The following is a 24,122-nucleotide window of genomic DNA, read 5'->3' as shown; positions in this document are numbered from 1 at the left end:
TATAGTAAACTCTCAAAATCTCAGTAATTAGAAAAAAAGCAACTCAATAATAAAACTAGGCAAAATATGTGAATAAACACTTCCTTCACCAATGAAGACATACAGATGGCAAATAAACACATGAAAAGTATAATTACTCATTAGAGAAATGACAAGCTAAACCACAATGAGATATTACATCCTACTAGAATGAAAAATTTACCAAAAAATTGATAATACCAAGAAGTACTGACAAGGATGCAGAGCCAACTAAAACTCACTCATATTTTTGGCAGGAATACAAAATGATAAATCCACTGTGTTGGATTATCACACAAACAGTCTGGCAGTTTCTTATGAAGTTCAACATACACTTACCATACCACCTGGCAGTTCCAGTCCTAGGTATTTACCCAAGTAAAATAAAACTTACTTCACACAGAAATCTATACAAATGTTTACAGTGCCTTTATTCCTAATCACTCATAACTGGAAACAACCCAAATGTCCTTCAACTTGTGAACAGATAAAAATCGGTGGTATATCCACACAATTGGATACTACTCAGCAACAGAAATGAGCTACTGAAATACACAACAAGATGGATGAACCTCAAATACATTATGTTAAATGAAAGAATCCAGACTCAAAAGGCTACATACTATGTTTCCATATATGACATTCTGGAAAAGTAGTTGCCAAGGGCTAAGAGTGGCATAAGGTATTGACTTCAATGAACACAAATGAATTTTGGAGGGTGATAGAACAGTTCTATTTCTCAATTGTAGTGGTGGTTATGCAACTGCATACATCTGTCAACATTCACCAAATGTGAATGTCTGTCAACAAAGAGGTCAATTTTACTACATACATATATTTCAGTAAAAAAGTTGCTAAAAATTTAATTTTTCAAAAATATATTCAAGGTATAATTTCAAGAGTGACCACTGAGAGTCCAGAAATAGAATGTACAAATCCCACACCAACAGAAGTATATAGATCAAGAAACAAACAAGGGGGAAAAAAAAATCTGTTTTTAGAAAGGCAAAAAGAAAACAAAAAATCACACAAAGAATGGAATCGAAAAGTAGGATGGCAACCAGACAAAAATATCAATAATTGCAATAGAGGTAAGGCAATTGGTCTGAACCCACACATTAAAATAGTCAGACTGGATTAAAAACAAAGACCAGTTATATACTTTTTGTAAGAGACACACCTAAGCATAAGTACACAGAAAGGTTGAAAGTAAACAAAGGAGAAAAGATGTATTATACAAACATTAACCAAAAGAAAACTTGCATAGCTATAATATGAGACAAAAAAGACTGTAAGATGAAAACCCTAACAGGAGGCTCATGACCTAATATCAGGTTCAATTTACCAGAAGGTATAGCAATATATAGGCATAGTTGGTATACTTAATAAAATAAACTCAAAGGCTATAAGCAAAAGCTGACTGAAGTACATGGGGAAATGAACAAATTCAGCATTTAAATGGAAATTTTAGCATATATACCTTAATTATTAAAAGAGCAAACAGTCAAAAATTTATAAAGATACAGCAAATATGAGGAACACAGCTAACAAATTTGATCTAATGGAGAAACATATAGATCTGTACCTAACAATTAGAGAAAATACTCTTTTCAGATGCAGTAAAACATTTATAAAAATTGATCACATACTAGCCCATAAAGCAGGAATCAACAAATGTAAAAGAACTGGTTCATACAGGTTACCCTAACTGCCTATAATGCAATTAAGTTTAAAGTTAACAATAAAGAAAGGTAAATTTAAAATCACATGTGCATGGAAATTTTAAATAACTGATGAGTCAAAGAAGATATGATAACCTATATTAATAATACTTAGGCAAAAATGATGAGAATATTTCATATCAAAATCATGGGATGCCAAATAAATTTATAGTCTTGCCAAAAAAATTTATCGTCTTAACTGCTTATATTTATTTGAAAATAAGGAAATCTAAATATGAATAAGCCATATATCCAACTTAAAAAGAGAAAAAAGGAAAAAAACTATAATAAATCCAAACAAAACAGAATAAAGAAAAACAGAAACAAACCAGTTTTTAAAAAATAAAAGCCAATATTGACTCACTGAAAAGAACGTAACCAACAAATCCCTGGGGAGACTAAATCAGAAAAATAGATAGAAAGCACAAATAATCTTACTAATGAAGAAGGGGGTAATATAAACAAAACAGTCTAAAAATATATCAAGAGAATATTATGAACATTTTTATGCAAATTTGAAAACTTTAAAAAGTTGAAAAATTCCAATATTACAGATACAGTCCAAAAAAACTGACTCTTCAGCAATTAGAAGACTCAATAATTCTTATCACTACAAATACACTGAGGTGATAGTTCCACCAGGCAATGGTAGTTTTATAGTCTTGTTCCACCAAAATTTCAAGGAACAGATTAATTCAATATTATACAAACTCTTTGAGAAAATTGAGTAAGAACAGTAAGAACACATGTCTATCTTATTCATGAACATACATGAAAAATTCCTTTAAAAAGTTAATGTGAAAGGCAGTCCGTCAGGGTCCCTGTGCTTCCTCCCTTCATTCTTTGTGAGTGCAACAGATTCTGAAACTTATCTGTCTCTTGATACTGAGCAGTTTCTATAGCTAGTTAAATAGGGAACTAAACAGGTAAAGGCAACCAGAGCAATACTTCCATATAACTCTTTGTACCCTTGGAGAAGCAGGACTAGTTGTTTTGTTTTGGGTTTTTTGCAGCTAGCTACAATATTTGCTGCTTGCTTGAAAAGTGCTGCACCTTTGGACTTAGATTACTCAATTGCAATGCAAACTCTTTGTGTATACAGCATGTGTCTGGGTCCACCTTGTTGCTTGAGTGATAATGTTCTTTGTCTCTGACCCAAGAGCCTCATGTCTTCTACCATTATCCATGAAACAATAATTGGCTAACTTATTAGCTTGTAATAGGGCAAAATCTCAGAGCCTTAACAGTTCTTGACAAACACTATCAAAATAAATCCAGCAGTGTATAAAAGCACCAAGTTGGGTTTACCTCAGGAATGCAAGTGTGGTTTAAAGGGGCAGGTTGGGGGGATGCTTACATATAATTTACCACTTCAATATATGAAATGAGAAAATAATGTAATCATCTCAATAGATGAAGAAAAGCATTTAATAAAATTCAGCACCCGAATAAGGATTAGCAAAGTAGAAATAGAAGGAAACTTCTAGAACCTAAAAACTTTTTACCAAAAATATAGAGCAAATATTCTTAATGGAAAAATATCAGAAACATTTCCTTTAAAATTGGGATTAGAAGCATGCCCAGTATTAATGCAATATTGTATTAAACACGCCAGTACATTACAATAAGGAAAAGAAATTATAAGAATTTGAAAGGAACAAAGTCTTTATCAGCAGATGAAATCATTATCTGCATACAATACCTAAAGAATTTGTAGACAAACTTTTAGGAAGAATGAGAATTTAGCCAAGAAGGCTTACTGTAAGATCTTTTTTCTTTTTAATAGTAATTCGTATACCCCAACAGCAAACAGGCAGAAAAAGCAACTTAAAAAAGACATGGTTTCTAAGAGGAACAAAAAAACTTATAAAGTATCTAGAAACAAATCTACAGAAGATATGCCTGAACAGTGTGCAGAAAGTTATAAAATTTTATTCAAAGACATTAAATAAGATCTAAATAAATGGAGAGAATGCACAAATTCATGGATAGGAAGACTCAATATAATTAACATGTCAATTTTTCTTAAATTGATCCAGACATTCAATGCAGTTCCAAAGTCCGAATAGCATTTTTTGTGAAACTTAACAAGCTGTTTCTTATGTATGAGGAAGATTCAAGGCACCCAAACTGCCAAGACATTGCAAAAGTAAAATGTAAAGGGACTTCCCAAAAGAGATATCAAATCTTAATATAAAGCCATAGTAACAATTATGACAAGGTAGTAATCAGTGCAAGGTTAGACAAACTGACTACTGGGTACAGAGAATGGAGATCCCAAAACAGGCCTACTACACATTGCTGATATATGAGAGAGGTGACTTTGCTGATCAGTGGGAAAAGGGAAAAACTAGTCACTAAATGATGTTGAGACAACTGGTTATTCACAAGGAAAAGACAAAATGAGATCCCTCCCAAAATTAGACCTCTCATACCATGTTAAAATATCAACTCCAAATGAATGAAAGAATTAACTATGAAAAGCAAAACTTTACAACAACTTTTAAGAGATAATATAGAAAAAGTATTTTTGACTGGGGTAGGGCAGGATTTCTTTAATAAAACATAAGATGCACTAGTCACAAAAGAAAAGACTTTTAAATTCAACTACAATTAAAAAAATCAAATCTATTCATTGACCAATACCAACAAAGAAAACAGAAAGAAAAGCCAGAGTGGAAGAAGACATTTACAATACAGAATAGATAAAAGTTAAAAATTCCAAGTGAAAATAAGCAAAAGATATCAACAGCAATTTCAGAGAAGAAACGTGGCCAATACATATATGAAAAGATTCTCAGTTTTATTATCAATTAGGAAAATGTAAATTAAGAGTAGAACTAGAAACTGTTTCACACTTAATAATTGGCAAAACTTTAAAAATCTGACAATACTAAATAAGTGTTGGGAAGAAGACAGAAAAATGGCAACTGTATTACTTTGGGGAGTATATTTTAGTACAGCTACTTTGTAAAATATTATGGCATTACCTAATAAAGCTAAGAATGTATAAAGTTTCTTTCTATAACCCAACAATTCCATTCCTAGGAACTCTATCAGGAGACATGTACAAGAATGTTCATGGCTACATTGCTTATAGTAGTCAAAAAAAGGTGGAAACAATCTAAATATCTATAGTAGAATGAATGAATTACAGCATATTCATATAACAGAATACAACACAGCAATGAAACAGACGAACTACAATTACACGCATGCATGAATGTATGAATCGTAAATACATAAAGTCAAATAAAACCAAGTCACAGAAAATTACATTCAGTAGGATTCCATTTATATAAAGGTTAAAACACCCTTAACAGATACATATATAAGCTCAGTATCTGGCACATAGTATGTGCTCATCAATACCTGTTGGATGACAGAAAGAAAACTAACTGAATTTAGGACAGTAATAACCTCTGGGAGAAGTGATGAAGATGTAATCAAGAAAAGGCACAAAGGCAACCTAAAAGATACAGGGGATCTACACCAACAAGGTTTGATTGTGCCTATTTCCCAATAATCTCACCAACAGTTATTTTACCAAATTTTTGGAATTCATCCAATCTGATAGGTAAAAATTGAGTATAGCTTCAATTTGCATTGTTATTACTATATAAGGTTGATCAACTTTCTAATTTTAGAGCCATCTGTAAATCCTCTTATATGAATTATTAATATGCTCTCTAATAGACTATCTTTTATTTACTGATTTCCAGAAGCTCATTATATAATACAGAAGAAAGTACTTTGCCTCCTATATGAGTGGCAATCGGATTTTTAAATGCATTTTTTAAAAAGGTACTGAGAACGTTAGATAATGGGTGTGTAGTTATTTATTTTATTATTTTCTTTAAAATGTTACTCTTTGTATATTATGATATATTTCATGAATTAAAAAGTTTACATAGTAAAAGAATCTTCAACTGCCATGGTCCATTTTATTTTAAGGGAGATAGGTAATTCTTAGAAGGAAGCTAGAAATCTTCACAATTATTGACGTTCTAAAGTTTTTATTATTTGGGGACATCAATGTTTAATGCCTGAGGGCAATTGTTTGGCCCATATGTCAGAGAAAGTATTGCTTTATACCTTAGGACATGAATTCTAAATTATTTAAAAATAACTATATGAGAATTGCTTTCACTTACACCTTTTCTTCCATAAAACTAATAGAGTTTGGATTTTTCTTTTTAGTGACTTAAAAGAACATTTCCAACTTCCTGGACTGGCCATGTTTGTAGTTTTTAAATTGGCCTTCCTATCCTAACTCTTCAAATACCCCACCAACCACACATACTCCTCAAGTCTCAAAATAGCATTTCTAAAAATTAACTTGTTGAGCCAGGAAGATCTAATTCATTATCAAAATTTCAGTGTCTGTGTTTCAGAGGAAGACAGGAAATGTAAGAAAGGCACTCCTTTTTCTAGTTTCAAGACAAAATGGAATCTTAGAGGCAATCCATTTTCATTGTTTCTTTTAAATATATCAAAGTGCTATTTTAAGTGCTCCATTCTACTCCCTCCCCCTTTCTTTGGACACAAAGTACCACTATGTGGTTATTAAAACTGATTAAGAAATTATTTCAAGTTTTACCTTCCTAAGAATATAAAGCTACCATTCATTAGGAACATTTTATTCCTTCAATTCCTTCATAAAATCAATCCTGTTTTTACCACCTTAAAGTTTTGAAAGAAGGCAGGGACGGCTCTGGCTTTCTTTCACTTCTAAAAGGTCTTTGCTCTTCTGTACTGATCACCTGAACGTAAAATAGCACTGCCAGAAAAACAGATTCTCACAGAAGAGGAAAGGCTGCAGATAGGTATTTATATTGAATTTAAATTGAAGTTTAATGAAAAGGAATTTATCCATAGGCACGGACAAAGCTAAGTTACAGCTGGTAAAGCAGAGCTGGCGCCTGATTTGGAAGTCTAAAGTGAGATTTTAACAAATGTGAATCATCAGTAGACAAGGGACACTAGAATCAAAGTCCAACCAAAGACAGTAGTTTGGAAGACTAACATTTTAACTAGTAAAACAGAATGAAGAACCCAGGAGATAAAGGATATTAGAAAGATTCATTCAGTTGATACTAAGCATAAATTTTCTGAGAACATGTCTCTATATGAGATAACATGGAGTAGAGTTATGAAACAGTAAGATATATAATATTTGCTTTTCCAGGAAAGTTTTGTGGTATGAAGGGTAAGTCCAACTGGGTTCAATACCAAGGTAATCATTTGTCATTGACATGCTCTCCATCAAGATTAGGAGGAGGAAAACAGCTGTTCTGATTGATGTTGAAAGTAAGAAACAGTAGTTATCCTTGGAGACAAAAAAATATACAATTTATTATAATCAGTATGAAAGTGTGAATTCTGAAATCTAAGATTATAAAAAATGACAACCATTCCATACTTTTTAATAGAAACGAACAGACCTGCCCCCATTCCAACTCTAGCTGGATGGCTGTTTCAGCTACATTTACAAGAATAAGATTTAGCACATAGAGAATAAGGTGAAATGTCCCAACAGTTAAATTTCAAATGCCTTGGGTTAATTCTCAAGAAAATACTTTAGATAAAAAGTATTCCCCGTATGTCTACTTCATACAAGATAAAAAGCATCAGCAAATTCCTACAAAGAATCTAAAATCACAAGAGTTAGACCATTCATATAATTATCCAACTTACGAAGGGTTAACTGTATAAGGAAGCCTAACACCACTTTTGTCATTTCAACAAATAATGTCAGCAATCTTACCACTCTTATTCAAGCTTCTTTCTTAATGCTCCATTATATGACTTAAGCAAACGCAAACAGAACACGTTCATGAGACTCAGTAGTCTTTGAAGGAAAATAAAACATATGAAAGTGTATACTTTATAAGGCTTTGATTAATGTTCACTCCTCATTAGCACAGAAAATGTTTAACCAATACAGTAAATCTGTATTTAGTCCTCTGCATTCAAAATAAACCCTTCTTCCTATGCTATGATATAAGAGAAAAATATACAAATCTCAGTATTTATGTGATTTGAGTATGACTTTCATTCCAAACTGAGATGGTATCATCAGAGGAACATGCATTTTGGATTAATACACTATTTACAATAATTACACTTATTAGATATAGCTCATTTTTACTGTAATGTTTTTCCCTCTTATAAATCTAATATGCCAATGCTATCTACTCTATCAAAACCAGACATTCTGGCTGAGGTTAAAATTTATTATGTTACATCATTGTTTTTTAATTTTTTTTTTAAATGGGAAAGAAACTACAGTGCTAAGTGTTAATTTAAACTATCTCCTCCAAGAAATTTCAGTAAAATATAAAAACAAAACAAAGCGAAAAACCCCGAAATTTCCCCCATTCAAGTTTGTTAAATGATGGCAGCTTGTTGAAATCATGAAGCTCAATTTGATACAGAAGAACCACTTTTCTTTCAAGAGGAATGTATAGTTACATTCTCAAAATTATACTAAAACCTGACCTAATTGTAACCAAAATGGTCTTTAAAAGGCTAAGAAAACCTGAATCCTGAGCGCTAATGCTATCATTTTTAAAAAATCACTCACCTTTCAAACCTAGAGTTTGTAGCTGGAAGAGCCGACCAAGTTCATAAGGCAAAACCCGTAACAGATTGTTATTTAAAAGCAATTCCCTGTTTTTTTTAAAAAAAACAAAACAAAAAACTGTTTTAGTTTAATATATCAAACTTTATTAATACCTAACAAGTCGTTGTTCTTAACCTGCCTTCTAACATAACATGAGTGATGTCTACATTCAGGGTATATTTCTCTACATTCATCCAAAAATGTTGTTAACTGCCACAACTATTAACAGTGTTTCTATGATTTACTCATTCTCTAGCACAGATTAAAGTTAAAGGTATAGGAACTGTATGTCATTCTCAGGCTAAATATGCTCCCTTTTCTCTCTCACCCAAAATGCCTCTCAGATGCAAATCAGAGTGACACATATTTTATGGATCCAAAGACAGCAGATATCCTTGAACCTAGTCTCATTCATAGAAAAAAGTAACCTTTTTAAAATAAACTTCAGGATTTAACTATTTAACTATTTAACTAGTAGCCAATTCCCTGTATCAATTTTTATAACAATACAACTATTATCACTTCAAGATACAACAGTCATTGACACAGAATATAAACATTAAAAATAAAGCATAGGATAGTATAAATAGGATAGCACAGGTAAGATCTGATTTATGATTGTGAAATTTTGGGCAGACTACAGAAAAAATAGCCCCTGTAATTAATTAATGACCAAAAGGTATAAAATAAATGACTAAAAAGTATAGAAAACAACAAAAACACACAGTAAGGGGATGGCAAAAAACAAGATTTTTAAATGATATTAAATATTTAATTTTAAACATGTGATAGCAATTTTTTAACACTACTATTCAGCAGATAAGGAAGAAAAGCAATCCTTGTTTTCATTGGGAACATTTATACAAGGTCTCAAGATTCCTATAAAATTTTCTCCTATGAAGAAATTCTTAAAGAATCCTGAAAGACTAGAAATAAATCCATTTATTATCAGGTTTTAAGATTTCCTTAAGGAGTTGTAATATACAAGTATACCTTGCCTTATAAAATAGATATGTTCCTAAAAGCTTTACTTATAAGCAAATCATTTTCCCAATTATTTCTCATTAGTCTAGACTAGTCTAGCCCCAATTAATTCTGATGAGATTTGTCACTTGACTGTAAAGCGAGACTTAGGTATTTTAGCCCTATCCCACGTCAAGTCTGTCAAAAGAAATTGGTAATACAAGCACATTTCTAGCCAGAAACCTCCAAATTTAAAGGAAGAAAGGAAAAGAAGCGTTCAATGGAGCCCAACTCAAGCACTCTGCTTAGACAATTTATATCATTTAACCTTCATATACATATGGAAATCCTACTGTAAGATGAGTAACCTCCCATAATATTCTTATTTGGTAAATTTAGAATTTTATACAGTGAGTCACATTTATATTTCCTCACCTGAGAGACACCATGTTTCCTAGTTCTGCTGGTAAACTTCTGAGTTTATTGGATGACAGATCCAGGTAAACCAGATTATGAAGCTTGGCAATATCAGGTGGAATGCGACTAAGGTAATTGTCATTTAGGTGCAGTGCTGTCAAGTGTGTCAATGACCAAAGTGATGTACTTAAGCTCCGCACTCTACCTAAAAGGCAAAATATTGATGCATTAAACTTCTAGGCCCAAGACAAAGACTGAACTACAAGGACTAAAAAGTGGGAGAAGAGCCCACAAATACATACAGATATTGTGACTCTGGCATTTTAATTTTGTAGTTAATGCTACTTGATTGCTTCCAAACACACCTGGTCCTTCTTTAATTTCATGCCACTTTTCCCTGACAACCATTCTTTCTCATGAATCTTCCATGTATTAAATAAGATGTGGCATAATGAGGAGACCCTTGGAGTCAGGGTGATCACATGGTCTCAAGGAGAAAGCGTGGGGCTGAATTGAGCTTTTGCAGTAGAACAGTCCTGAATTTTTTTTCTTTAAGTTATGATCCTCACAAAAGCACTTTTCACATACTTCGTGAAAATTAATAGTGCAAGGTTTATCTATATCTAGGGCCTGAATTAGTCTACAAACTTTAAATAGACAGGAGTAACTGCTATGATTTAGAACCAACCTTAGATTAGCCACCGGGAAAACCATTTTACTCCCAAAGGAGACATCTTCCCCAGCCTTCTCATATTTCAATTATACATTAATAACTCTGGTTTAAGATTCTGCATTTAAGTGCAACATACTCAAGGAAATAGTCACTCATTAAGCTTTACCTATCAGTCAGCATCTGACAGCTATGGTAGAACATGTACTGGAAAAAGAAGACTTGGTTCACAGTCCTGATTTTTACCATTTATTAGCCATATAAGCCTAAGCAAATCACATAGTTTCAGCTTCTGTAAAATGGGATGTTATCTTAACAATAAACTTATATGAAGAGACTCTGAAAACTTTACCAAAGTAAAATGCTAACAGATATTGATTAAAAGAGCAGTGGAAGGTAGAGAGGGCAAAAAGTCTCAATAGGGAAATGTTATTTTTCATATGGCTATCAAGCAGTAGACTCGAACTTAGATCTTCTGTTCAGGGTTCACAGGTTCCTTCATGCTGTCTATAACCAGGCTTAAAGTGTCAAGTAGGATTTTGCATTTTAATGGGAAACAAAGTTTTCAAGTGAAAAGAGGCTCTAGTAAAAAGAAACTTAGTTTTACCCAGGGTTTAACCGAGTGGTTCTCAACCAGGGGCAATACTGCTCCCCAAGGGGCTTTAGCAATCTGGAGACATTTTTGGTTGTCAAAACTAGAGGGGTGCTACTGGCATCCAGTGGGTAGAGGCCAGGAATGCTGCTAAACATCTGACATGCACACAACCACTCCCAACCACAAAGAACTGTCCAGCCCTAAGTGTCAATAGTGCCAAGTTGAGAAACCCTGGGTTAACCTAATAGGATTTGCTCATATTCATTTTTTTTTTAAATTATCAATCACCTAACCACCACCTTTTAGCTAAAGATACAGGTAATTCTTGCTATTGACACAATATGGGTTTAACTCTTCCAAATGAAAGCCTACTGGGGAAAAAGTTACACTCTAAATATAATCTGTATTGTATCAATTCATAAAAGAAAAACTGTACTTATATTTTATTTTAATAAACTTTTAAGTTTGTGATAATTTTAGATTTACAGAAAAGCTACCAAGATAATACAGTTCCTATATCTTCCTCATCCAGTTGCCCCTAGTACCAGCATCTTATATTACCATGGTACATTTGTCAAAACTAGGAAACCAAGATTGGTACGTAGTGTCAATATTAACTAATTTATAGAGTTTATTTGACTTCACCAGTTTTTACACCTTTTTGTTCGAAGATAACTAATTTATAGACTTTATTTGAATTTCACCAGTTTTTACACCTTTTTGTTCAAGGATCTGGAGGATCATATTTTTTGCATATAGTCATCATGTCTCCTTAGTCTTCTCTCATCTGTGACAGTTTCACAGTCTTTCCTTGTTTTTCATGACCTTGACAATTTTGAGGATTACTAGCTAGGAATTTTGTGGAATGTCCTTTGGTTTGTCTGATGTTTTTCTCACTATTAGACTGGTTATGAGTGTTTAGGAATCAGATTCTATTTTAACAACTCCTAAACATGTAATTTATAGAATAAACAGATAGCTTCTAGGTTTCCCATTCTACCAACAATGGGATGATAGGAGGATGGCAAAGATATCAATTTGCAAAAATGATTACTCTGCAATAGCCAAAACAAAATCTATTATATCAAAGAACCTGGTTTTACATAGAAACTGAACTCCCAATGCCTTCAATTTTAGATGCCAACTGTGGCCCCCAGTATTAATCTCAAAAGAAAGAATGGGAACAAAGATATTTAGTCACAGATAAATCAGTAAGTTAAACACTAGTGCTTCAGCATCTTGTATTTTCTCAATTAATTCATCTAATTAAAAATGTACAGCAAAGAAATAAGTATAACACTCAACTCTTGTTCATCATTGCTATTATAGTCCAGATTAAATGTTTCAGATTCCACTCACCCGAGATTTCTAATTCTGCCCAGTGAGATTTTTTCCCATTGGCTACCTCCTCTGCTGACATGATGGTATAAATTCTGCGAGGATCTGGAGGATCATATTTTTCCTTTGGCATCCCTATTAGTCTGTAAGGGAAAAAAAAAAATCAACAATTATAATCTAATAGAAAAAAAGAGAGAAAGAAAAATGAGATGGTAAGTTTTCTTCTTCTCCCCCCTTGCCAGGCTACTACTAAATCCTCACTAGAAGGAAAACACATCTAAAGTATGCTAGGCTATTGCAGGTACTCAGTAACAGACGCCTCAGGAAAAATGCAAAGAAGCAGGGACACTGGACTTCACAGAAAACATGGTGGTTGCTTCCCAAACATCCACTGCACCCTTTCCCCTTCATTTAGCTGCCTTGCTTCCCAAGACAGACTGATCCTATGCAAGTTTCCTGAATGGACTCTGACTGGCCTAAGAGAATCAGAGTAATCTTATCCTCCTTGTCTCAGTGATATTCAGATATTCCATATCTAAGACAATTAGCACATGACATTCCCCTTGTCACAGAGATTAGTTCAGAAATATCTAATAATCACTAGGCTTAAGACTCATTTTATGTTTATGGGAGGAGCAGGCTTCTCTCTCCTGCTGGTCATAAATGAAAAAGAATATAGCACAGCTCTTGTTGGCAATCATCCAACTGTAAGGGAAGCCAGCCGTAGCAGTCAGAGATGAGAAAATAGAGAAACAAAGCCAGAGTCCTCACCAAACCACACCTGTAGCACTCTCAAATACTGGGCATTTTGGATACACAAGTCAATCTATTTTACTTATTGTTTAAACTACTAGTTTATGTTTAAACTACTGCTACTTGCAATCAAAAGCATCTAATTAAGATTATCATGTATCTTGGTTTGCATGGACCAGTCTTGGTTTATATCTGTTATTCTTAGGTAATTATTGATATCACTTCTTCACTCCCAAAAGTGTCCAATTTGGATAATGAGTTACATGGCCACCCTAATTGAAACTAATATTATACAGTTCTATTCAGTTAACTGCCAAAATAATCACTGAACAATCATCAGTGATGACCAGCTAGACATAAACTCCTCAAGAATGCAATGTATGAATCAGATGACAAACGGCCATAAAAGTAATCATTCAAGAGGTCTAATACAAGAGTTACTGCTCAGTAATTGGCAGAAAATGAAATCCCGTTCAGATCTAACAAGAATAGCAAATTACAAAATCCTGAACCTAATTAAACTCCTGCATGCTATCAGTAAATATCCTCGTAGTATTCATAGTTGGTTCTTTGTTCATATTTTAACACACAGAGACATACATACACACACCAAAACCAACTGCCTAAAACTGGGAGTGTTTCTAAGCAGTTTAGAAGTTCTATCTCAATGGAAGAGTTACTTTCAGATGCTCTGAAATTTGTTACATAAAGAGAACAAAGAAAGATAGGAAGTATTCTATCATGTATCAAGGAATCAAAGCTAGAAAAGAATACAATCAAAATTTCCCATACCATAATTTGTCCTCATATTGTGGAAGGAAAAACAGTCATTCCTTCCTATTTACTAAAAGGGGCAAAGAGAAAGTTTTCCAGATTTTTTCATCTGTTAACAGTAATTAGCTTCCAAATTTCCAGGTTAAGCTCTTCTGCTCTAACCTTATCACACAACTGGGTGATACTGAAACATATTTTATTTTCCATAAATGTCCCAGATCTTCACACAGCACAAAGAGTATGATCATTTTCCTCAGGGGAAAAACTTGAGTTTTACCACTTTTGGCCTATGTAAAGTATTTCTGAATATAAAATTTTTAGGTAACAAGGTTTTCAGAATTTCTACTATGCACCATAAGGTACATGTGTCTCTGTGGTTACTCCTGCATACTAATATAAGATTCTACAAAAACACAAGTTAAGTAAAACCAAATCAAACAGATTCAGATCCAAAGACATGCTACAAATCCATCATCTACAATGAGGATGGATAAAAAAACTAAGACTGTGACATTTGCAAAAACATATGTTTCATTAATTTTAAATCATTTTTATAAAATATAGTGCATAGGTCAACTTAATTTGGCAGTTTTAATCATGGCTCCCACTAGACAGTGTGTTATTTAAGGGGACAATGAGTTGTTTCTGTGTGGAGGCATATCCTTTTTATAACTCTATACAGTTCCTACCACATAGTAGGCACTGAATATGTATTTGTGGAATGATCATATATGCTTTATAATCCTAAAAACTACCATCTTCCTCTCACCTTTCCCAATTAACAGTCAATGCTCTTCTAAAAATTAATCTCATGAAATGGTCATTAATCCACATGCTCAATTGCCTTAAATATTTATAAAATCTAGATAGGAGATTAATAATCATCATCTCTTCTGGCCCACTAATGCTAATCTCTAAAACAGCTACTATATAAGAACTATATTTCTTTTTTTTAAATTTTTCATAAGTCTCCATCTTTATAAGTCCAATAAAATTTATAAAATCTATTCCTGCAAAACATATCCATAAAATGTTTACCAGTGTCTATAATATGTAAAAACCAAAGTAATATTAATACTGTTATGTTAGGGGTCAAAGGTCTCCTTTGGATTTGATTAGGAAGTCAATAAAAATACAAGTCACTTAATCCTTCAAAATGAAACTAAATTTGAAGTTAAAACATTTTTCATTTGCACTAACTAAGTAATTTAGTAGAGTCTATAGATCTGGTGATCACTACTGTCCCAAACATCAGGTTTTCAAAAACATGCTACTAAAAACTTAGCTCAAATTTAGGAAACTGGTATTATTGAATACTCCTATTCAGCTGTATCTTCCCTCTCAGTTCCTCAGCATCAACCTTCCATCCTGGAGACATACCACAAAAACCTATTTCAAAGTAACTTAATATATAAAATAATAATTCAAATGTAATTTAAATCTCTAAATGTGACACTGTTAATGTGCTTTCTCAACAGTCTTAAGATATAGGTCAGTCCAAGGCTTAAATACTGGATTGACACTTTTCATCCAAAAAGGAGAAATGTTTTATTTTGTAAAGCCTAGCAGCTAATTTCCTTTTCATATCTTCTTTATCAAATTGATGAAGAGGCAGGTTTTTAAATTGTTTTTTCCAAGAGTTTCTAATTTCTGCAATATCTTACATCAGTTCCCAAAGGATCCTCCCATTATATCAACCTAATTTATATTGGGGATCCTGATCACGTAACAAAGTAAACTAAAAGCCCCTTCACAACACAGCCTTTTTAACTTCCAGTCTTCAAACCCCATTTTGACACTATGAAAAATACTCCACATAGCTCCCCAAATACTAACTACATAAGCTTCTTTGAACCTACCATCCTCTCTACTCCATTCCTTGAATCTCATTTTATCACCAACGCAGCCCCCTCAGATTCTAGGGCAAAATTTCTGAGAGCAACCGTCAGTCCTGGAAAAACAACCTGATTATCTCCTACTTCTTCATTTCTATGAACTATCCTGAAAGTAAACAAGTCTTAATCTCTGTCACTGAAGGATGATTAATTACTACATATAGTGAAGATTTTCATTAGTTTAGTTCTCAGTCTTATGTATAATTAAGCAAAAACTTCAAGTAAACCTGTAAAATACTGACTTCATGGAAAATGTATTCCAATCTTTTTTTAGCTGCAAAGCAACACTGTATGTAACACTAGGGCTACTTTGCCTTAAAAAATTTACCTTGCAGTTTCCAACTGTAAATAAAATACAAGATACCTACATAGCATCGTGTTCAGTGAATAGCATGTTACAAAATATATATATGAGTTACGCCCAAATACACTATTGCCAAGGAATCCCAAATCTCAGGTTTTATATCTGGGGCTAGGAAAATAATGCAAAATAACTCCTCCCTGCCCCATCCCCGAATAATAATAATCTGAGCCAAATCAGAGCAAACTGTTAAAGGCCAGAACTAAACTTCTGCTAATTTTGGTCATCTGAAGCATCTTATTAAAAAAACAGCGGGCTCTATAGTACATATAGAGATGTTCGGGCTTTATAGTACATATAGAGATGTTAAGTCCTTAATGGTGTTAAACCACAGCTTTCCTCCCACCACCTTCTCTAAATTTAAGATCATTTTATCTCAGTCTATAGTTCAGCACAATTAATACTATTTCATTTAGAACTTAGAATAAGAAAGAGAGAATGCTACAACCACCGAAGAGTGCTTCATAACGAACCACAGACTTCTAACTCAATGAATCCAAACCTAAAGTACAAGCCAGTAGACATGCACTTATATCCATAGAAATATTAAGTGATCGTCCCAACAGTAGTTTGCAAAGCAATCTTAGTCAGAGATGCAGACTTCCCAAAGTTGAAAGAAGGCAAAATTAAGCCTACATTAGATATTTCTGCTTACATTTTGGAGTAAGATGTAGTGACTTATTACACTTCACATATTCTCAGATAAATCTGTCTTCTATCAGCATTTATTTCCAAAGGTTATGGAACACATTGTTTGTTATTTATTGAATACCCACCTTGACTAACATCCATCCTTCCCAACTGTTCTTAATCATTAAGACCATTTTCCTTTCTGAGAAAATATGTCTAAGTTTACCTTTTTTAATAAAGCAAAATAACCCTTGCACTACAGCATTTCTGAAGTTTCTATTTCCTCATCAATATCTATTTTTAGCTATACACAAGTATTAATCATTACAACTGTCATACAAAATCTATACCTTCCCTAAGTGAGCTCAAGAGGTGATACTAAAAAACAGCACCTAGCAAATCACACTGCATATAGTAGAATCATACTGATAAAAATAAAGATTGATGGCAATCACAAGAGCTGAGAAGACACCCTGAGATAAATAACAATTTCATCCACACTTCCACTCCTCTTCTATACCAAGGGCCTCTGGATGGCATTTGTCTTCAATGAGATAGTCAACTCAAGTCCGTAGATGATGATAATGCAAACGTTCAGAAAGAATCCATTCAAAGTTTTCATGATATCTCCCAATCTGTCACCATTCTAAACAAAAACAAAGCAAAACAAAATCCGTGTTTTACAATGGTAAAGCCACCCATCATTATGGAAAAAATAACCTTCAGCCTTCTGGAATTTCATGTTTCTGATCAGTTTAACATTTATTCAAACATTTACTGCAGGAGTACTAATTATAATGTATTATACCAAGCACTAGGACTTCGACAGTGAACAAGATGAACAGCATCATTGCCCTCAGGTAGCTTACATCATTTTCATAGCATTACTTGAAAAATAAAGTTATAAAATATTCTACTTTCAAATACTTCTACGAAGAATTTGGCATTTCTTCTTGTTACTACTTTTTTCCCCTTTATCAGGTAATTGCCACTGCATAGGCATATATAACAATAAATCCCCTGAATGAAAATGAGATAATTGTAATGACTGTTATACTCCTTTATAAAGGTAATCCAAAGAAAACTTTAGGGTAATCCAGAAAGATAACTTCCGACTCTGTAAAAGGGGAAGTGTTAGGGTTAGTCTACTTGTCAGTTAAAGCACTATCACGAGGGAGAAAAAAGGCAGAAAGAATAAGAATGTAACTCCTTTTCTGCATATCTAGAAATTTTTTCCCATATATGGGATACCAGAAAACAAGAGCAGCAGCAACATAAAACATAAATAAATACTAAAAGGAAAAATGAAGACCTGGAATTACAAATCTACCAAGCACTTCAAAGTTCCAAAATAATGCTATTATTGGACAAGTTTCATTTTATTTCACTAGCAATCAATTTAGACAACCAAAGCTTATGATTCTTGTCCTATCATTCCAAATTAGGTCTTAGTCTCTATCTAACAACCACTATGCTTTAATGTTTCTTGTATTTAATGCCTCCCACTTACCTAAAAACAGTGAATACAATCTATCTATCTTACAGAAAACAGGAGGTAATTAGACTAGATTAAACATTTCAACATCAATTTTCTCAGGACTATGACTTCTTCCCCAAATCTCTATCTTTCCATTTTTTTGTGTGTAGCCTGTGTTTTCTACTTCCTCTGGTATATACATTCTCATCTCTTTCAATGATGTCAAATTCCTATCCATCCTTCATGGTTTAAGTCATCTTCCATCTCTTCTTTAGAATATTTCCCCACCTAAAAATCAACAAGCTGATTCTCAAATTTATGTGGAAGGACCTAGAAGAGCCAAAACACTTTTGAGAAAGAAATATAAACTTGGATGTGCCCACTATCTGATGTCAAGCCTTACTAGAAAGCAATGATAATCCAGACAGTTTGGTACTAATGAAAAGACAAACACATATAGTTGAAAGAAATATAACTGAGAAACTAGAAATAGACCCACGTATATACAGTCAATAGATTTTCCGTGAAGGCACAAAGGTAATTCAATAGAGAAAGGATAGATTTTTCAACAAATGGTGCTGGAACAACTGGACATCCATATGCAAAAATAAAGAAATAAGCATCAATCCACACCTTGCACCATACACAAAATTAACTTGCAAGGATCATAAGCTTACGTGCAAAAGCAAAACCTATAAAACTTATAAAAGAAAACATAAGAGAAAAATCTTTGTGACCCTGGATTAGGCAAATATTTCTTTGATAAAACACAAAAGCATGATCCATAAAAGAAAAATACTGATAAACTAGATTCCTTGAAAATTTAAAACATCTACTCTTGAAAGATGAATGAAAAGACATGCCCAGAGACTGAGAATAAATATATGCAAAACACTTACATGAAAAAGCACTCTGGAATATATAAAGAATTCTCAAAACAAAATTATAACAAAGTCTAATTTTTAAAAAGTGGCAAGAGATTTTAACAGGTACTTCACCAGAGAAGATACATAGATAGAAAATAAGCACATGAAAAGATGCTCAACATTAGGCATTAGGGAAATGCAACTTAAAACCACAATGAGATATCACTACACAGCTATTAGAATGATTACATTGAAAACTTACAATAGGACTGACAAGGAAAACACACACACGTGCACGCACACACACACCCCCCATATCCTTGCGTGTATGTTTACAAATATATACATATTTGTACATAAATACACACACACTCACCACCTCATATTTTACTGATGGGAAAGTACAATGGTACTGTCACTTCAGAAAACAGTTTCGTAATTTCTCATAAAGTTAAACATACACTTATAGAACCCAGCAATCCCATTCCTAGATATTTACCCAAGCAAAATTAAAACTTATGTTCATACAAAAACCCATACATAAATGTTTTCAGCAAGTTCATTTATAGTCACCCCGAACTGGAAACAATACAAATATCCTTCAACTGATGAATAAACTGTGGAATAGCCCTACACTGAAATACTACTCAGCAATAAAAATGATTGAATTACTGACACACACAACATGGATGAATGTCAAATGCACTATGCTAAATTAAAGATGCCACACTTAAAATGTTATATACAGTAAACTTCAACATAATAAAGGCCACGTATGACAAGCTCACAACAGACACCCATACTCAATGGTGAAAACCTGAAAGCTTTTCCTCTGAGATCAGGAACAAGACAAGGATGCCCACTCTTGCCACTTTCATTCAACATGGTACTGAAGTCCTAGCCAGAGCAATTAGGTAAGAAAATGAAATAAAAAGGGATCCAAATCAGAAAGGAAGTAAAACTGTTTGTAGATGACATGATATTATATGTAGAAAACCCAAAAAACATTAGAATAAATGAATTCAGTAAAGTTACAGGATACGAAATCAATACATAAAAATGTGTTGTGTTTCTATACACTAATAACAAGCTATCACAGAAATCAGGGAAACAATCCCATTAACATTTGCATCAAAAACAATAAAATACTTAGAAATAAATTTAACCATGATAAAAGACCTGTACCCTGCAAACTGTAAGACACTGATGAAAGAAAATAAAGACACAAAAAGACAGAAAGACATCCCATCCTCATGGACTAGAAGAATTCAATGCAATCCCTATCAAAATTCCAATGCCATTTTTCACAGAAATAGAACAAATAATCCTAAAATGTACATGGAACCACAAAAGATCAGAAGAGCCAAAGAAATCTGGAGAAAGAACAAAGCTGAAGGCATCACTGTGAAATCACTTCCTGATTTCACAGTATATTACAAAGCTACAGTAGTCAATATAGCATGTTTTTGGCATAAAAACAGATACACAGATCAATGGAACCAAATAGAAAGCCCCAAAATAAACCCACAAATGTATGATCAGTTAATTTATAACAAAGGAGCCAAGAATATACAATGAGAAAGGACAGTCTCTTCAATAAACAGTGTTGAGAAAACTGAACAGCCACGTGCAAAAAAGCAACTGGACCCCTATCTTACACCATTAACAGAAACCAACTCAAAATTAGTTAGACTTGAATGTAGACCTGAAACCATAAAATTAGAAGAAAACATAGGGGGTCAGCTCCTTGACATTGATCTCAGTAATGATTTTTTGGATTTGACACAAAAGTAAAGACTACGAAAGCAAAAATAAACATATTGGACTACATCAAACTAAAACACTTCTGCTCGGTAAAGGAAACCATCAACAAAACGAAAAGGCAACCTATAGAATGGGAGAAAATATTTGCAAATCATGTATCTAATAAGGGGTTAATATCCAAAATATATAAAGAACTCACACAACTCAATAGCAAAAGAAAAAAAAATTCCAATTAAATAATGGGCAAAGCATCTGAACAGACATTTTTCCAAAGAGATATATAGATGGCCAACAGATACATTAAAAGGGGCTCAACATCACTAACCATCGGGGAAATGAAAATCAAACCCACAACGGGATATCAACTCACACCTGTTAAAACAGCCATTATCAAAAAGACAAGAGATAAATGGTGAGGATGTGGAGAAAAGGGAACCCTTGTGTACTGTCAGTAGGAGTGTAAATTGGTGCAGCCACTATGGAAAACAGTAAGGAGGTTCCTCAAAAAATTAAAAACGTAACTACCATATGATCTAGCAACTCCACTTCTGGGTATTTATCCCAAAAAAACAAAATCACCACCTAGAAAAGATATCTGCACCCATGTTCACTACAGCATTATTTACAATAGCCAAGACACAGCAACAACTTATGTGCCCATCAACAGATAAATGAATAAAGAATATGTGATACACACACACACAAAACACACAATGAAATATTATTCAGCCATAAAAAAATAAGGAAATCCTATCATTTGCAAATGGACCTTGAAGACATTATGCTAAGTAAGTCAGACAGAGAAAGACAAATATTGTATGCTCTCACCTGTATGTGGAATCCAAAATTAAAAAAAAAAATAGTCATAGATACGGAGAACAGATTGGTGGCTGCCAGAAGTGGGGGTGGGGGCGTAGGCAAAATGGGTGGAGTCAAAAGGTAGAAACTTCCAGTTACAAAACAAGTAAGTCCTGGGGATGTAATGTATAACATAGTAACTACAGTTAACAATACTCTACTGTATATTTGAAAGTTGCTAAGAGAAATCTTAAAAGTTCTCATCACACACACAAAAAAATGTAACTGCGTGGTGATGGATGTTAACTACACCTTTCTCAGTGCAATCATGTCACAATATACACATATAACAAATTGTTACGTTGTACACCTAAAACTAATACAATGCTATGTGTCAATTATATCTCAATTTTTTATAAAAAGCTATGTAGTATACAAATCCATTTATATGACATTCCACAATAATCAAAACTATGGGAACAGAAAACTGGTAAGTGGTTGCCAGGGGTTAGGGGTGGAGGGAGGGATAGACTATAATAAGGATAAGGGAATTTTTTTTTGTGATGATGTGAACTACATATACTGGTTAATCTATAATTACTCATAATATCATCATCAGAAAGACACTTAGGAAACAAAATAATTTAATCCTTCATGTCTCTTGGTAAAGCAAAACAACTTGGGGAAAATTGCTTTCCCATCCAAAACACTACTTAAGTGAATAAAAAAGGAAAATAAACAGAATATGATTCCATATCTCTAGCTTTACCACAAGGCATTTACAAATGTTAGCCTAAAAAGAGCATATATTGACTTTAGCAAATCAAATCATGAAAGTTAAATCCATAGCATTTTTCAAACTCTTAGTAACGATGCCAAAGAGTTGTAATAAGTCAACTTTATTATTGAGTAATAAATGCTAACAGAGTTTATGTGACCCAGGCCATTTGAAAAGAAGATCCCTCCCCCGCTACTCCCCCACCCAATCCTCACCACACACACACACACACACACACACACACACACACACACACACACACGTGTGCGTGCTTGCACGACAAGGGGATTACAAGCAGTTCAGGGTTGCTAAAAATATCACTGGAGGCATGGAGAGATGGTGTTGTACAGGTGGACAGAGGAAAGATCATGGAAAGTTCAAAAATCTGTTTATGCTTTCCTACAGAACATTTTCCTAACATGAAAAACTGCCAGCCAAAGAGACTCTAATAATAAACATGATATTATCAATCCTGGTTGCCTCCTTCATTCATTTCCTTTTACTTGCTTGCTCAACAGCATTTCTTCTAGTCACACTTCCAAGAGGTCCTATATCCTCTACTGATTCAGCTGTCATATTCTTAAATTACAAATCTATTAAAAAATAAAAATGAATAATAAAAATGCACAAATCATCTGAAAAAATTATAAATGCATTTAAAACCCTGTACTTATATGAAATATAAAATATTCTTATCACTTCCCATCATAAAAGCAAGACTATATAGCACGGTATTTGACTGTTATCACATTTAACCCAAGTTTTTCAGCATGCACAATTATAATGACTAGTGTAGTAAACAGATCCAGTTAGCCTAAGACCCAATTCTAAAATATATACTCATACTCTTCTTTGAAATTGAGAGAATAATACACTTAAAGCAGACTAGCTCTAAATTCAGGATTCTTTAGAGTCAGCAACTAGCCTCTATTCTAGTTCTAAAATACTGTAAATCCTTTCTTTCAGGTTTTGAAAACAAACGTGAGGTAGAAATCCAGATTTAGATTATTCCATCTAAAAGAATGATTTTATGCCACAGAAGAAATGCAACAAAATCCCAAGCTTATGTCCCCAAGGTTTAATTTAAAATTCCTACTTAGTGGTAGTTGGCTATAATTTTAGAAAGTTTCATTTATTAGGCTATCCCAGCAAATTTCTCTTCAAAAATTTCCAAATTAACACATATTTAATGAAAAACACTATTATTTAATGGCTACATTAAAAATATCATAAAATTTCTAAACTAATATTTAATGAAAGACACCGTAATTTAATTTTTATACATAGATACATCAAATACAGGATGAAAAAGAGCTACAGCAATCCAAGTCCATAAAACTGAAGTAGACAAATAAATTGTTTCAGGGGGAATGTTTTTTCTACAGTTCAGTTTCCTCATGATTCTCTTTGAACAGGGAAAGTTATAATATACCAAATAATAAACCCCCATGTTCTCAGGAGTGAATTCCAAAGTGAATAAATGAAAAGGGACTCTCCATGATGGTTAGGAAGTGATGCTAGTCATTCCAAAATGGTGACCAAAAATATGTGTATAATAGTAACTAAAAGATCATATATTCTATACAGTCTTAGTAAAATTAACTTTAACCAACATACATTGTTATTTGTTATCCTTGCTTTTAAGAACTAGCCTCCAATAAAACTAGTAGCTCTTTTAC

At 33.2% G+C, this 24,122-nt stretch overlaps 1 protein-coding gene across 8 annotated transcripts in view; it reads right to left on the bottom strand.

The window, feature by feature from the left end:
* The window catches only part of CNOT6L (CCR4-NOT transcription complex subunit 6 like), a 110,186-nt gene that overhangs the window by 48,371 nt on the left and 37,693 nt on the right, over positions 1-24,122 (bottom strand). For 4 of the 8 annotated variants that reach the window (XM_082389360.1, XM_082389361.1, XM_082389358.1 and 1 more), the window contains exons 2-5: positions 17,281-17,406; positions 12,369-12,490; positions 9,763-9,949; positions 8,326-8,411 (exon numbers count right to left, since the gene is read on the bottom strand). In XM_082389360.1, coding sequence (XP_082245486.1) covers positions 8,326-8,411; positions 9,763-9,949; positions 12,369-12,480 — 385 coding nt within the window. In that variant the 5' untranslated portion in view covers positions 12,481-12,490; positions 17,281-17,406. The remainder of the gene's footprint in view (positions 1-8,325; positions 8,412-9,762; positions 9,950-12,368; positions 12,491-17,280; positions 17,407-24,122) is intronic. The other 4 variants (XM_082389362.1, XM_082389357.1, XM_082389356.1 and 1 more) reach the window with 1 other exon arrangement.

Source organism: Balaenoptera borealis, assembly GCF_965194805.1.
Source record: "Balaenoptera borealis genome assembly, chromosome: 4".
Classification (NCBI taxonomy): domain Eukaryota; kingdom Metazoa; phylum Chordata; class Mammalia; order Artiodactyla; family Balaenopteridae; genus Balaenoptera; species Balaenoptera borealis.
Note: the sequence above shows the minus strand (reverse complement) of the source record. Positions and strands in the feature narration are given on the sequence as shown.